This window comes from Gigantopelta aegis, chromosome 4, assembly GCF_016097555.1.
Source record: "Gigantopelta aegis isolate Gae_Host chromosome 4, Gae_host_genome, whole genome shotgun sequence".
Lineage (NCBI taxonomy): Eukaryota > Metazoa > Mollusca > Gastropoda > Neomphalida > Peltospiridae > Gigantopelta > Gigantopelta aegis.
This window is the reverse complement of record NC_054702.1, coordinates 39805783-39821798: the sequence shown is the minus strand read 5'-3', so window position 1 is coordinate 39821798 and position 16016 is coordinate 39805783. Positions and strand designations below refer to the sequence as shown.

Genomic DNA, 16016 nt, shown 5'->3' with positions numbered 1-16016 from the left:
TGCGCTCACCTGATACATGATCGATCTAGGATCGATTCCCGTCAGTGGGCCCATTGGGCTATTTCTCATTCCAGCCAGTGCTCCACAACAGGTGTAACAAAGATTGGTATGTACTATCCTGTCTATGGGATGCTGCATATAAAAGATCCCTTGCTGCTAATCGAAAAGAGTAGCCCATGAAGTAGCAACTGGGTTTCCTTTCTCAGTATCTGTGTGGTCCTTAACCATATGTCTGACACCATATAACCGTAAATAAAATGTGTGGAGTGTGTTGTTAAATAAAACATTTCTTTCGGGGGTTTTCTGTAACAGAATTTGTCCTTAAAAGCATACCTCTTTTCAGTGTATTTTCTTTAATTTTCTATTATGCAGATATTGGAAGAACTGATCAGGTCAGTGTTAAACTGGATAACAAGGATATCCACAGTGCAACTGACCTCCTTCGATCGGGGATTCTGGCAAATAAACATGCATTTTTAGGACATTATGCAAGGTAATCTTAAAGCCTTTGATTCTAGTGTATAGGTTTTAATAGACCAAATGAATTCCTATTGCCAATAATGTTAACGTTGACTAATAATACTGATATAAGCAGCGTATCAACACAACCACGAAGTGCAGCAATAAAAAGTGTGGCACCTCACATCCAATCTACCTGCAAGAAAATGGGGGGGGGGGGGGGGGGTGGTTACCTACCATTTAAGAGATTTAATTAATGTTTTTATTAGCCACCGTCATTTTTGCTGATAATTACAGTTCCATTTTTGGGGGTACCCTACATTAGTTTCAACCTCTGGTATATACTGCATAACAACTGTATAACAAATAAAAGTGTATTTATTTATTGTCAATGTATAATAGTATTTGCACAAATAATCAATGTCAGATATTACTGCCAATCACAGCCACAGCTGTTTTTACTCCGTAAATATTTAACAGTACACAAAGAACTTTGACACTGAACTCTCTTTTTTGGCTTGATGTGCAGTCGGTCTGGGATCAATCCCCATCGGTGGGCCCATTGAGCTATTTCTCGTTCCATCCAGTGCACCATGACTGGTATATCAAAGGCTGTGGTATGTACTACCCTGTCTGGGATGGTGCATGTAAAAGATCCCTTGCTGCTAATCAAAACGAGTATCCCATGAAGTGGCAACAGCAGGTTTCCTCTCTCAATATCTGTGTTGTCCTTAACCATATGTCTGATGCCATACAACCGTAAATAAAATGTGTTGAGTGCATCATTAAATAAAACACTTCCTTCCTTACTTCCTCTTCTTTGGTACCATGCAACCTTTATTAGGTAGTGTAAAATAGTTTCAGCTGATACAGGTAGATCCTTTTTACTATTAATTGACATTACTTAAAACCTTTTACTAAATTATCAGTTTTGTTAAATCGTGTATATGTGTGTATATTTCTTGTCGTCCTGGTGTGGGTAGTAGCCTTATTAAATTAATGCTGATTATTCAGATACAATGCCACAATGCCCAGTGTCCATTTAAATTTAAATGATTATAATTTGTTGACTAGTAGATTTTACTGCCTTGTAAACCTGCTGCTGCTGTAATAGTAATGTTATTAATTTGTTTTTCCAGGTTGTTCAGTATTAACACATCGCATGCTGTAGAATTTGCCTCTGAGATTCCAAAGATAGTGTTCCCTCAAGACATTGTGAACTTGTGCTGGATGTGTAGCAAACCTGTGGAGCAGTTCTTCTCTAAATATATTAATCTGCGACTCGGTGAAATGCCATCATACCTGAAGTAGGTGAAAAGATACATTTTATGATCAATTTGAATGGGAGGATTTTGCAGTTACAGATTTGTTTTATAAGATGCCAACAAATTTACCGGCCTCGGTGTCGCAGTGGTTAAGCTATTGGACTACAGGCTGGTAGGTACAGGGTTCACAGCCCTGTACCAGCTCCAACCCAGAGCGAGTTCAGTGGGTAGGTGTAAGGCCACTACACCCTCTTCTCTCTCACTAACCACTAACCAACTAACAACTAACCCACTGTTCTGGACAGACAGCCCAGATAGCTGAGGTGTGTGTCCAGGATAGCGTGCTTGAACCTTAATTGGATATAAGCATGAAAATAAATTGAAATCAACCAACAAATTTTATTTCTTAAAATTAATGAATATTAAACTTTAAAAAGGTGTTCATTAGCTATATCTTAACATGATTTTTTGACAGTATAAATATAAATTGCATTTACTTCAAAAACTAATTTGATAATGGCAAGGGAACATTTTGTTCAGTATCAGTACAAAAATTGCTACACAATTCTAAAACATTCAACAGTGGTTGCTAATCAATTTTCAATTGACAAGAAATATCGTCAATCAAGATACGGGCATCTTGTTGTTGACACAGAATGATTTCACTGTTAATTACAGATTGTGTGTGATGAAGGAAGTTTGCTCGTCATCATGGTTACGACATACAGCTTTGGACTGTTTGCTCAGACAGACATTACAGGATCAGGTGTCTGAAAGTGACAAACCCAGGTAGTGTTGTACCTTCTATTTTAACCAGTGTTACTCCTAAGGTCTGTTTAGTAGGAAAGAAATGTTTTATTTAACGACGCACTCAACACATTTTATTTACGGTTATATGGCGTCAGACATATGGTTAAGGACCACACAGATTTTGAGAGGAAACCCGCTGTCGCCACATAGGCTACTCTTTTACGACGCAGCAAGGGATCTTTTATTTGCGCTTCCCACAGGCAGGATAGCACAAACCATGGCCTTTGTTGTTGAACCAGTTATGGATCACTGGTCGGTGCAAGTGGTTTACACCTACCCATTGAGCCTTGCGGAGCACTCACTCAGGGTTTGGAGTCGGTATCTGGATTAAAAACCCCATGCCTCGATTGGGATCGGAACCCAGTACCTACCAGCCTGTAGACCGATGGCCTACCACAATGCCACCGAGGCTGGTCTGTTTAGTAGGAGAGCTATATATATTAAATAATTTACTATGGTGATGGATAACAAGCATTCCTTATGTTGAGGGGCAGGACATAGCCCTGTGGTAAAGCACTCACTTCATGTGTAGTCGATTTGGGATCAATCCCCATCGGTGGGTCCATTGAGCTATTTCTCGTCACAGCCAGTGTACCACGACTGGTATATCAAAGGTCGTGGTATGTGCTATCCTGTCTGTGGGATGGTGCCAGGGGTGGGGAAAAGCCCTTTTTTCCTGGTCTGGGACCGATTCTCGATCTTCGAGACCGAAATATTTTTTTTAAAACGCACGTTTGCCGGTCCCACTTTTGTCATTCTTGTCGGTCCGAAGCACCTGTCCATTTCTATTTTTGGAACAAATTCCTATCGGTCAAGTGGACCGGCCAGCCCAGACATCGGTATTTTGTGCATGATTTAAAATAATAAATAAAAAGTGGTCAATATGGCTGGGGTTTCAGACGTTTGTGATTTTAAAGTCTGCCTAAGTATATTGCCAGTCACTGAAGTCGGACCTACAGTAGTGTCAATCGACTGCCACTAGGCTAGACATTTGTCAAAGTCGCTGAGCCGGTCAAGAGATTACACAGACATTAACGATAGCACCATTATTGGTTTAGAGAGCCATCAAGGTATTACACTCCAATTAAAACAAAGGACCCAGAATTTGCAACTGGTTACAATCAACACCTGTCAACATCTATGTACGGAGCTATGTCGGGTCGAGTGTCCTAGTCTGAAGCAAGAGGCTTTTGTGCAATACAAACTGCTTAAAATAGCATAAAATATAATGAAATAATCTATAAATGTATTTAATGTTGACTGTTCAATGTAGTGTATCCAATAATTATAAAGGATTTTAAAATTAACAAAAGGTTTCCACCTTTTTTTTTAACAAGTGGGAGTAAGCAGAACAGCTACATGTACTGTTATCTCAAGAGCTAGTAGAGGTCAAATTTCATCCAATCAGTGATGACGTTATTACTCTCTTTGTCTAAACATGTGCTAGCTCAGGCTGTCACACGCTTCAACGGTGCCATCTTTTATTAATTTTCAGGATACAGTACTGAATACTCGTACTTTTTATACATATATGGGAATTAAAATTCATAACTTTTCTTCCTTTTTTATATTATTTATTCTATTATGTAAAATATATACAATTTGTGGGGGTTTTCATTGATCATATGTGATTAATTGTTTTTAAATGTTCATGTTTTCATGTTTATCGTTTCGCGTTCATGATTCAAGATAAAACTATACAAATATCACTATGATTTTTAAAAAAACTATTTGGCAAATATCGTTTTTTAAATGTTCTTTTTTTTTTAAATTCCTTTCTCTCTCTCTCCCCCTCTCCCCCCCCTCTCCGGTAGTGACGACATCAAGTGGGACCGATTGACAATTTTATTTTTCCCCACCCCTGGATGGTGCATATAAAACATCCCTTGCTACTAATGGAAAAATGTAGCGGGTTCCCTCTTTATGACTGTGTCAAAAATTACCATATGTTTGACATCCAATAGCCGATGATTGATAAATCAATGTGCTCTAGTGGTGTCATTAAACAAAATAAACTCTTTTTTTCCCTTATGTTGTTACAATTGTTTGTTATTTTGATGTTTTAATACATTTGTTACATTGTACACAGACTTCTATCATGATATTTAGGAACTGCATCAGACTTGGTTGCATTCTTTCTTTACATGTAATATTATAATATTATAATTTAACTTTTAGACCTGGAAGCCATTTAATCAGTTGGGTGAATGAAGACATGATCGAAAGCGTTCTTGATCTTTGTGTCAACAATGTAGAAGAAAAGGCATTGTGTTGCTGTAAAAAATATAGGTAATGGGTCTAAAACATGATGTTTGCACTTTGAGAAAAATTACGCAAGAAACTGATAAATTATGCAAAAGTTGTACATAAACATAAAAAAAACATTTATGATGAAGACCTTATTAAGTTTAAACTGTAAAATTCTCTTATTAAGCAGATTTATTAACAATTATTACACCAGCATTCACTAACAACTACTACTTGTTCTGGAGGTATCTCACCACTATTGATTATACATTGGTGACAGTACAAATATAAAGCCAAGCACTGACTAAATTATTAACAGTAGGTGCTACATACTACCTGACATGAAGAGAACAGCCTCTGTGACAGGATTTAAGCAAATAAAATTGATACTTCGCCACCTGCAATTTTAATTATCCACTCTCCTAAGCACATGGGCTAATGGAGGGGAGGCTACTTTCGTTAAATATATGTACCACAGGCATAGCAAACAATGGTCTTGCCTGTAGCTAAGCAGATATGCATCTGTTAGTTTGATATGCCAAAATCAAGAGGCAATGTTATCCTTCCAATATTCCATAATCATACTGTCAAGTCTGTTCAGACACCAACATAATAAAATAAAGAAAAGAGGTACTCTTTTTCATGGAACTAAATTCGTCGCCTACACGTCGCTCATTGGCTGAAATAGCAGTGTGATCCCTGGACAGACAACCCAAATAGAGGAGTTGTCTGAATCAGTGGTGTTCCTGTGATCAATTAGAGGCGGCATTTAGCTCAGTCAGTTGAATGCTTATTTGAGGTGCTTGCATCGCAGGATCGAACCACCTCTGTGGATCCATTCACCTGATTGTTGCCAACTAATGCACCACAACTGGACAAAGACCGTGGTATGTGCTTTCCTGTCTGTGGGAAAGTACATATAAAAGATCCCTTGCTGCATTAGAAAAAAATGTAGCAGGTTTCCTCTGATGACTACGAGTCGAAAGTGCATATAAAAGATTCCTTGCTGCATTAGGAAAAATGTTTCGGGTTTCCTCTGATGACTACTACGTACTTGTCAGAATTACCAAATGTTTGACATCCAATAGCCGATGATTAATTAATCAATGTGCTCCAGAAACAAAACAAACTTCTTCTTTTTTAAATTGTTTTTAACTGTGATCAATTATAATTGATGTGATGATCGATTTTAATCAGTTGTTTAAGGAAATATTAATTGCAATAATAATTGTTCCGACAGTTTAAATGATGGAACTGATGTAAATATGTTGGGGTTTAGATTTGCCTTTATGTGTCCATAATCAAAAGAGATTTTGAATAGGTATTAAATTTTAAATTAAAGATTTCTAGGGTTTTTTCCCATTAACACAACAGTAGGTCCTAATAATTCAAATTTGTCTTAAGTTTATATTATCGAAAAACATTGATCGTTTGGTATAAACTGAGTTTAACTAATGATCAATGATGAAATTATATCAATTAATTTCCACCACTATTGTGCACAAGATAATGTGTTTGAACCGTAACTGATAATTTTTGTATTGTTTTAATTAATTAAAAAAAACTGAACGCTATTTTACAAAATGTACTTTTCAGGAGCCTAGCTGGTGATTTTCAAGTGGTATGCAGACTTTTTGGGTGATGGAATAAAACGCTATTGGCATTTAGACGCATTTACATCATATATTTTAAATTTTAAAAATATTTGTTGTCTCACATGGTATGCAGCTGCGTACCTGTGTATATGGAAGCTAGGCTCCTGCTTTTAACTTTGAATCCTATTTAACTTCTTTTCTTGGTTTAGTATTGCATTTCTCCTTGGCTAATTCACTGAATTGTAAGCAGTCATGTTTTTAGGACCAATGGTGATATTGTTTATATTGAAGGTACTGGAAAGGCTGTCTGAGATTTCTCAAGAGGAAACGGGCGTGGAAGGAAATGTTGTGGATAATAGTTCACCTGGGTGATGTTACTCTCCTTGATGAGAGGCAGTCATATGGTAAACAGTTTTAACTTTTTTCTTTTTGTCCACATAGCAAATATATAGTGAACAACAAAAGAAATGAAAATATTAAATTAAATTTAGGTTTTTTTTATTTATTTAAAATTGTTCATTAGTTTTTGATTAAAATTATCAAAATTATTAAACATTTTATGTCCATTTTGACAGTCTATTTACCTTGAAAAAATAAAAATACATATATGTGTGTGTGTGTGTGTGTGTGTGTGTGTGTAATTAAAAATTTCTAAAACAATTGGCGAATTTTATTTTGATTTGGCGAAATAAGTTTATGAAATAATTGATATTTTGTTAGAAAATATCTGGGTTTCTGCCATTTGGCGAAATTTACTGCTCACCCAGAGCCAGCTCTGAATTCAATGGATATTTTATATGCACCATCCCACAAACAGGATAGCACATACCACAGCCATTGATATACCAGTCATGGTGTACTGGCTAGAACGAGAAATAGCCCAATGGGCCCATTGATGGGAATCGATCCCAGACCGTCTGCGCATCAAGAGAGCACTTTACCACTGGGCTACGTCCCACCCATTAGATGAATTATGAAGCCACGATAGGTGCAGTGCCAACCAAGGATTCGACCCTCTTTTGGGGTTATACATTTGGTATAATCACACTTGTGAAGCCACGATAGGTGCAGTGCCAACCAAGGATTCGACCCTCTTTTGGGGTTATACATTTGGTATAATCACACTTGTGAAGCCACGATAGGTGCAGTGCCAACCAAGGTATCAACCCTCTTTTGGGGTTATACATTTGGTATAATCACACTTGTGAAGCCACGATAGGTGCAGTGCCAACCAAGGATTCAACCCTCTTTTGGGGTTATACATTTGGTATAATCACACTTGTGAAGTGTGTGAAACTTTATTTTATGGTTAGTCGGTGTACATCTTATAACAATGTATGGAATCTTAACCTGAGAATCATAACCAGTTTTGTCAGAGCTACAAATCGTGATGAAATGGTAGTAATTAGAACATGTTCTGTTTCCTACTTCAAGTTATTGCTGATAAAAGTCGTGTCACCTTATATTTTATGCACATTTAGCTACATCTCACTCACACAATTTGAAGAATTATTAAATATGAATGTGACATTAGAGTTGTATTCAGTGTAGTATATTCTATCCATGGTTCACACTATAGTGGTTTGCCCATTATATAAACAGCAGTCTGTCCAATTAATGTATTTCAGGTTATCTACCTCAATCCATCGAACAGTGGAACTACTTTCTTCAGAAGTATTCTGACGCACATTCTGTGACCCAGTGTTATAGTTCCACTGAATGTACCAAGCAGTTTGATTGGTCAGTCTCCCTGACCTGGCAGAGTATCTGTGAGCTATTGGTGAAGACGCTCGGACCAGCCACTGCCATTACACTGCTACAGAAGTTTAACATCCCAGCACTGGGACTGTCACCTCAGTTTTACCAAATGTGCCTTGTGGAGTCGCAGATTCAGCAACAACAAAGGTTTAGCCAGTTAAATATAATAAGTAGTTACACCCTGGTAGATTTCACTATAATCAAATTCTGATGAGGCATTTTGGTTGAAAGTGGTTTACCTGGTTAAAAGGGTTAAACTTATTACATTTTGATTTCAATATACTGCATTTATGTTACTACATGTATGTTAAAGAAATATGAACATTATTCATTTACAAATGGTTGACCATTTGAGACATTTAACCAAATATGTATTTTAATCCCTTTGCAAGTTTACTCTTTCCATAGTAAACCATTTTATTCCTAGAGTGAGCTATGTATTATTATTCTTTGGAAACCCCTGCTAATCAGTAGGCCCAAGGCTTTTTTTATGTTTTCAGAGGTTGGAAGGGTCAATGTTTTTCCCATCCCAACCATCAAAAGCTATATGAACTATATTAATTTGTAACTTATTTGCAGAAAAGTGCATATAATAGATCTGTTGCTGTTAAAAGAAAAATGTAGCAAGTTTCCTCTGAAAGCTATGCGTCAGAATGACTAAATGTTTGACATCCATCCAGTAGCCAATGATTAATTAATGTTTAGACTACTGGATTAATTTTTTTACAAAAAAACACGTTGCATAGGTACAAGTTTATAATTTTTACTCACATATATTCACTTAAATGTTTTATAAATACATAAAATAAATTTCATATTTGAATTGGTAAATATTATTTTTGTGGGTTTTTCTAATTTTTATGATATTTTAGATTAGTTAATGTTGCTTAAAATTAGGCATAAAATCGAAAAAGTCTTGTTTACTTACTGGCATTTATTTCCATCATTCCCAATAACTGTGGTTTTTTGACCATATTTTTTTTTTAAAACGGACTTCGATTCATATCCCAATATTTGGTGATCAAATTTATTATCAAATTAGCTGTCACAATCACCTATCAATTCCTCAAAATGACATTCCGCTATTGTTGTCTAGCAAAAATACTTGCCGAAAACCACTTTTTCAATTCAAAATTCCCAGGTATTTTCCATTGAAAAATGAAAAACTAATGCAGCCATACTTTAAACTAAACTGTTTTCTGTTGTTATATTAATATTTCCAGTGAGTGCCATGTGCAAAACGGCTGGAAATATTAATTGGGAAATGCACTGTATATAGTGTACAGTATGTCGACTGCCGTTATGTCGGGCGAAATATCTCGCCTGCAGTAGTCAGAGGGTCAATCAATATGTTCTGGTGATATTGTTAAACAAAACACATTTTTACTCTGTGGACCCATTCTAAGCTGTGCCCCACAATCGTGGTGTCAACATTAAGATCATCAGTGGTAAATGTTTTAATGACACAGGTCTGTTAAGTAATGGTTAAGTCACATTTTAATTTAATTTTGTAAGTTTTGTATTAAGTGTCTGTGGTTACATCGTTTCAGGCTGGTTCTTCACAATATGCTGGAGAAAGTGGACACCTACCTGTGGGCTAAACGGTCCCCACACATGGCACCCCAGGTCAGAGTTCATCTTCAGTTTATAATTCTAATCTCTAATTATTCTCTTGTTAATCTCTAATTACTCTCTTGTTAATGATAACCCCAGCACATCGTTTAATGAGATCAGGTTTTATATTACTGTGTAATTCTAATAGTAATTATTCTTTTGTTATAAAATCTTTTGTTTTGTTTAATGTTATGCATGAGTAACTTCACCAGTTGATTTCTGAAACAATAATTGCTGAAGCATAAAACATGAGTTAACTACCATAGTCTTGAGTAAAGGTTGTATGGCCTAAAATGTTTCTCAACAAATGCGGAGTTTAATAAAAGGTATTGGGTGCATAATACCTGGTTCAGTGGCGTCGTGGTTAAGCCATCAGACATAAGGCTAGTAGGTACAGGGTTCGCAACCCGCTACTGGCTCCCACCCAGAGAGAGTTTTAAGGACTCAATGGGTAGGTGTAAGGCCACTACATCCTTTTCTGCCACTAACCACTAACAATTAACAACTAACCCACTGTCCTGGACCATTTGTCTTGTTAGTCGCTTGAGAAGGTGAGAAGTGAAATTTAACTACTGACGAAAATCACTTTTAGTTCAGTATTTGCAATTTTGTTTTCCATTATTATAGTTGCTGTATGCTGTGAGTGAAGAGAAAAAGGGTCGGTCCACTGACAAAGAGTCGGGAGATGACAGCTATCAACAATTGGTGGGTTCACTGAATTTTCATACTGGAGATTTACGTGTACAACTGCCAGATATATCTTACTTATATAATGTACTGTAATTGATTTCCAGTACATAATTATATGCAATTCTTATTGTTGGGGGGTGGGCGCCAGTTCATTTTTGCATTAATTATAAAAAAATTCCAGAATTTGTATAATAACGTTTATTCATAGAATGATTCGTAGAATGGTGAAAATACAAGATAAAAGCACTTCAGGCCAGCTCGTTTTCCCCGAATGTTGATATCGTTTTTATCCAAATGCAAAGATTTGCTCCAGCACTGTGTAGTTGGGGTTTGTTACTCCCACTGACACACACACAGACCATCACCAGGATTTAACGTGATGACAACATTTTGAGCACTCATTTGATCTGCTGTACCTTGGTCTCAGTTATAATGTAGTCAGAATGAAAGTATGAAATGAAGATGCATCCCTCAACATTTCAGTCTTTGTTTGACTGTTTTCAGTGGTTATTACCTGGTAATATGTGATATTTACTACTTAGTTATCACTGTTTAACAGTGAATGTGAATACTAATTCATAATCCAAATAGAACATTTAATTATTTATAGCATCATTACTCCATATGTATGGCCATATGTTTGAAATGTTGCAAGGTATACAGATATGTAATTTAATCATTAAATATTTTTTTTTAACCCATTCCTAAATTGATTTTTGTATAACATTTATAGCTTGTTGATTCCTTATCCATTATAGTTTGGACAGATTTCCAGTAAACGAAACCTCGGACAAACAGCAGAAGATTCAGAAAGTCACTGGGGAGTTCCTGCAGATATCAGCAGGTACAATGATTAATTTTGGGGATTAGTTGGGGATTTGTTGGTGATTAGTTATTTTTTAATGCCTGCAATAGAACCAAAAGCATAAGATTTTTGAAAATTGGTGTCATTTAATTGATAAAATCTTTTTCATTTTGTTGATTTATTGCCAATTTTATAATAATGTTTTCAATTGTACACTATTAGAAAAGTGTAAAAAAACAGAATTAAAAAAAGTAAGAGTATAATTTTATTTTATTTTATTTTGATCAAATGTATTGCACGTTTGTTAATTTATTGTTGTTGGGATATTGGGGTATTTGGATTTGGGTTTTTTTTGGGGGGGGGGTTTCACCTTCCAAGGCTTACAGTAACATAGCCATAAAACAAAAATTGTATTTTATGTTGACATTATTTACTATTACAAATATGGTACGACTGACCTATATCAATTAGCCAGCTGTTTAATAGGATATTGACTGAAAATATGTATTCTTTGTGATGTTGTATTTAGCCGATGTAGTAACTGCAACCTGAAGTTGACAGAGACCGTTTCACACGTACTGCCTGGTGTGACAGTTTTCCAGTGTGGTAAGCTAATATTTGATAACACTGTTCTTACCCTACACAACAATATTCAGAGTAGGTAACCGTCTTTATGGGGCACAGTGCACTACAAAAATCACATGATTTGAAACTTGCCGATGATAATATGTAGCAGGTTTCGTCTAAGATATTTATGCATGGTCTGAATTTACAAAGTCCCTTTTTGTTTTAAACACCTGTGGCCTAATTCACTAAACTCTTGCAACTTTGCGATCTCGCAGTGCAATGCTAAAAGACTTGCAAAGAGGATGCTTTGTTGTCTAGCAGAGCCTAAGAGAGCTTTGTGAATTAGACCCCTGCATTTAAGAAAAACAGGCTTCATAAATTATCAATGTTTGACATTTTGCTGAACAAACCGGAACCCTGTCAAAACCGGCCAAGTGTCATGGTCTCAAATTTTCTAAATTTTAAGACGCAACATTCTAAACACCAGGGGCCTAATTCACAAAGCTCTCTTAGGCTCTGCTAGACAACAAAGCATCCTCTTTGCAAGTCTTTTAGCATTGCACTGCGAGATCGCAAAGTTGCAAGAGTTTAGTGAATTAGGCCCCAGATCTAAATTGGATAAATATTAGATGGTATGATCTGGTTTAGACAGGTTTTGCTGTATTAGTGAAATATTGAGTAGCCTTAGGTCATGGTTATGTAAATACAACAATTTACTATATATTTGTGTATTTTCAATTTATGTTTTTATATTCCATATCTCTTAAATGTCTTTATTATTTCAGGTCACACTTTCCACAGATTTTGCATTCCACAAAACACGTGTCTTGTTTGTGATATCTGAAGAATAAGTTGATGCTGTATCGCCAGTGATGATATGTTTAGCATTAAAGTCAGTCTTAAGCACTGCCCTGTTATGTGCACCAAATATTTTTACACTGTACATTTTCACATAATGAGTATAATTGTGATAATTTTGTATGATAAAGATTCTTAAGTATTTCACCTATTTTACAGAAAAGTTTACTAAATTTTCTTAATATGAGTGCCTAAAATTTAAATATGTTTTGATATCTGGAATGATTTGATTTTGGCATCATAAAACAACAGAATATATACCTACCTACATATAGTAATTAGCAGGGCCCAGATTTTCAGTCATCTTAGCACTATGATATCGTAAAACCGCCGTAGGCTATGACATTTGTTGTTGTGACATCATAGCTTAGAACAGTTTTACGATACCATAGTGATGCGATAGCTTCAGAAATCTATAGCCAGGTTCTAGGAATCAACTTCCATCCAGAGCGAGTTTTACAGGGTGTATACTACCAAATCTATTGTTTATGTCTATTCTGTATTTTAAAACTTAGCTTGTTCGCTTGCTCATAAAAAAGATTGCTAGCTACATTTTACACATGTGAATAAATGATGGTCAGTTATTAGTCGCTCAATAGTATATAATATATAGTTATATAATTATAGTTATATTTGTAACTTTTATAATAGATTTTTAAATTGATATGATTCTGTAAATTATAATTATTATACAATTGCTAAGAACAATATTTTGTTTTGGGTAAAAAGCATTTGCACGATCATGTATACAGTAATTAAACAGTATTAATTATTTATTTCATAGTGTATGTTAATGTTATTTCTTTGACAAAAAAAGTTCATTTATATAACCGATATCAATAGATATTTTGTGTCATTAGATGTGTTTTTCGCCCATTTTTTTTCTTCAAAATGTTCGGTTGTGTAATGTAAATCTAGTTTTGATTTAAAACTTTCATTATTTTGTTCAGTCATCCAATTATTTTTTTTCACTTGTATGCATATGGGAGTCTAAAACATGGTTTTAATATCTTCTTTTTTTTCATGTTTCTAATGGATTATTATGAACAAATGCTGTATAAAAATATAATGTCTAAAATAAGTGTGACTGATTTTTATTACGTTTTATAAAGTTTGTACAGTACACGGACCTGTGTGATATAATCATATTTTTTTCTCAGAATGTAGATGTGTATAAAAACTTACATGGATATAGTTAAATGTAAAAAAAATTAAAATACTCACAGTACACCGAGGTTGTCAAATGAAGAGTGTTTTTACCAAACTTACTAGATCCACAGTCATAAACTACCCCCCTAATGCTGGAGCAAAACCTCAAACTTGTGTACAAATTATACAGATATTCGGGCAAAATGTGCTAACCTAAGACCTTTTTACCATGTATTTTCATCATTCTACCTCAAAATTAGTTGTGATCCATGTACAAATGCGTAGTGATTTGTTTGCAACCCTATATACCTGTTTGGTAGTAATGCTAATATGAATAAATGTTATCCAGATTCGGGCATTTTCGTTTAATTCGGGCAAAAGCCAGCCTGCCCTCCTACAAGAATGGGAGCCCGTGCATCTATGTCCACAGTTGGGATGAATGATGATAACCAAATAGTTTTCATATAAAACCCATGAGTAAGTAACACATACATGTAGTTTTGTCCTGGCTATAAACCAAAACAATAATTAAGCCCACTCTTCTCTTGTTGAAGACCGTACATTGTATATGTCAATGATATATGGTATTGTTGATATATAATAATTTGTTTTGTTTTTAAATTCAAACGGGCTAAAGCCGGACAAATATAATTATGTAAAAAACAAAGCTTTGCTATTTATTATAAAATAATGTTATTTTCATACTGTTATTAATGAAGATTGTTAAATAAAAATGCAGAGATGAAGTGATGTTTTTTAATAGTTATTAATGATTGTTAAATAAAAAAGCAGAAATGAAGTTAACGAGTTTTGATGTTTTTTCTGTCGAAAGGAGTTTGACATCAAACCATGTTATTCAGCAGCTAATAGATATCTATAGTCCATCCCATTCTCCTACAAAAATGTTTTTTGTAAATAATTTCAGGGTTTTTTTAATGTAAAAATAAAAATAAAAATGTTTTTGAAATAATTTATAAAAAACTATTTTTTTGTGCAATTTAAAAAACAATTGGCTCAGAAATAAATATCTTGTAGAAAATTCCATAGTATGAAAAAAGGCGTTCTATGTGGGATGGACTATAATATGTTAGTTTTAACAATTGGTATACAGGAAGAAGGACGGAATATTTTATTTAACAACGCGTCAGCGTATTTTAATTAGTTATACGATGTTGGACTTATGCTTAAGGATCGCAGACTAATGAGAGAAGAAACCTGCTGCCATCATCCTTTGGGCTACTCTTTCCTATTAGCAGCAAGGGATCTTTTTATATGCGACATCCCACGGACAGCAGGCATCACAATAAGCTCAGGAGGGTACCACATATCAATAAAATCAAGAACTGTATTTCATTCTCCACCAAGTCTTATTACCGGTAAACAAAAACTATGGACACCACCTTAATTTGGATCATTTGTGTGTTATTAAAGGGACATTCCTGAGTTTTCTGCATTATAAGATGTTTCTGACTAATAAAATATTTCTATGATCAAACTTACATATTAAATATATTTTATTGTTTAGAATATTAGTATCTGTATATTCAATGTGTTATATCAATGTGCATTTTGTCTTCAAATAATTTCGTATGTACGAAAAAATTTAACCTACTACAAATATTAGAATGATCAGAAACACGTTTAATATACAGCCACTAATATTTTATGCAGAAAAATATATTATATATGTAATTACAATCGTTAAAAAGTGTCTGTTAGTCGTTAATATCTTAAAAATTGCAGCAAACTCAGGAATGTCCCTTTAAGATATAAACATGCAAACTTACAAGAATCAGTATAAGAAGAGTGATGTGAATGAATAGAAACATAGTGTCTGTCAAGGGATTTTATAGTAATAATAACGGGAATTATAAACTTGGAAAAATGTGTTGTAATCTGTAGGTTAGCAAGCCAATAATTTATGGTAACCTGAACATGGCTTACCACATACTATGCTTATTTCAATGACTGGACAGGACAGTACATAGCATGTCTGTCAAAAATTTTAATTATGACATAGTCTTTAGAGAGGAAACCCACTACATTTTTTCTGGTAATAGCAAGGGATCATTTATGTGCACAATCCCATAGACAGGATATCATATACCATGGCCTTTGTCACACCACCTGTGGAGCACTGGCTGGACAAGAAATAGATCAATGAGCCTACTGACACGGATTGATCCTAGATCTACTGTG

At 34.9% G+C, this 16016-nt stretch overlaps 1 protein-coding gene across 1 annotated transcript in view; it reads left to right on the top strand.

Moving 5' to 3' along the window:
• LOC121370539 (Hermansky-Pudlak syndrome 5 protein-like) overlaps positions 1-14093 on the top strand; it is a 39487-nt gene extending 25394 nt beyond the window's left edge. Inside the window, exons 19-29 of the mRNA XM_041495842.1 lie at positions 373-493; positions 1599-1766; positions 2403-2513; positions 4713-4823; positions 6668-6780; positions 8005-8281; positions 9685-9760; positions 10376-10453; positions 11197-11282; positions 11773-11849; positions 12596-14093. Of these exons, the coding sequence (XP_041351776.1) occupies positions 373-493; positions 1599-1766; positions 2403-2513; positions 4713-4823; positions 6668-6780; positions 8005-8281; positions 9685-9760; positions 10376-10453; positions 11197-11282; positions 11773-11849; positions 12596-12654 (1277 nt within the window). The 3' untranslated portion in view covers positions 12655-14093. The remainder of the gene's footprint in view (positions 1-372; positions 494-1598; positions 1767-2402; positions 2514-4712; positions 4824-6667; positions 6781-8004; positions 8282-9684; positions 9761-10375; positions 10454-11196; positions 11283-11772; positions 11850-12595) is intronic.
• Positions 14094-16016: the final 1923 nt, after the last annotated feature.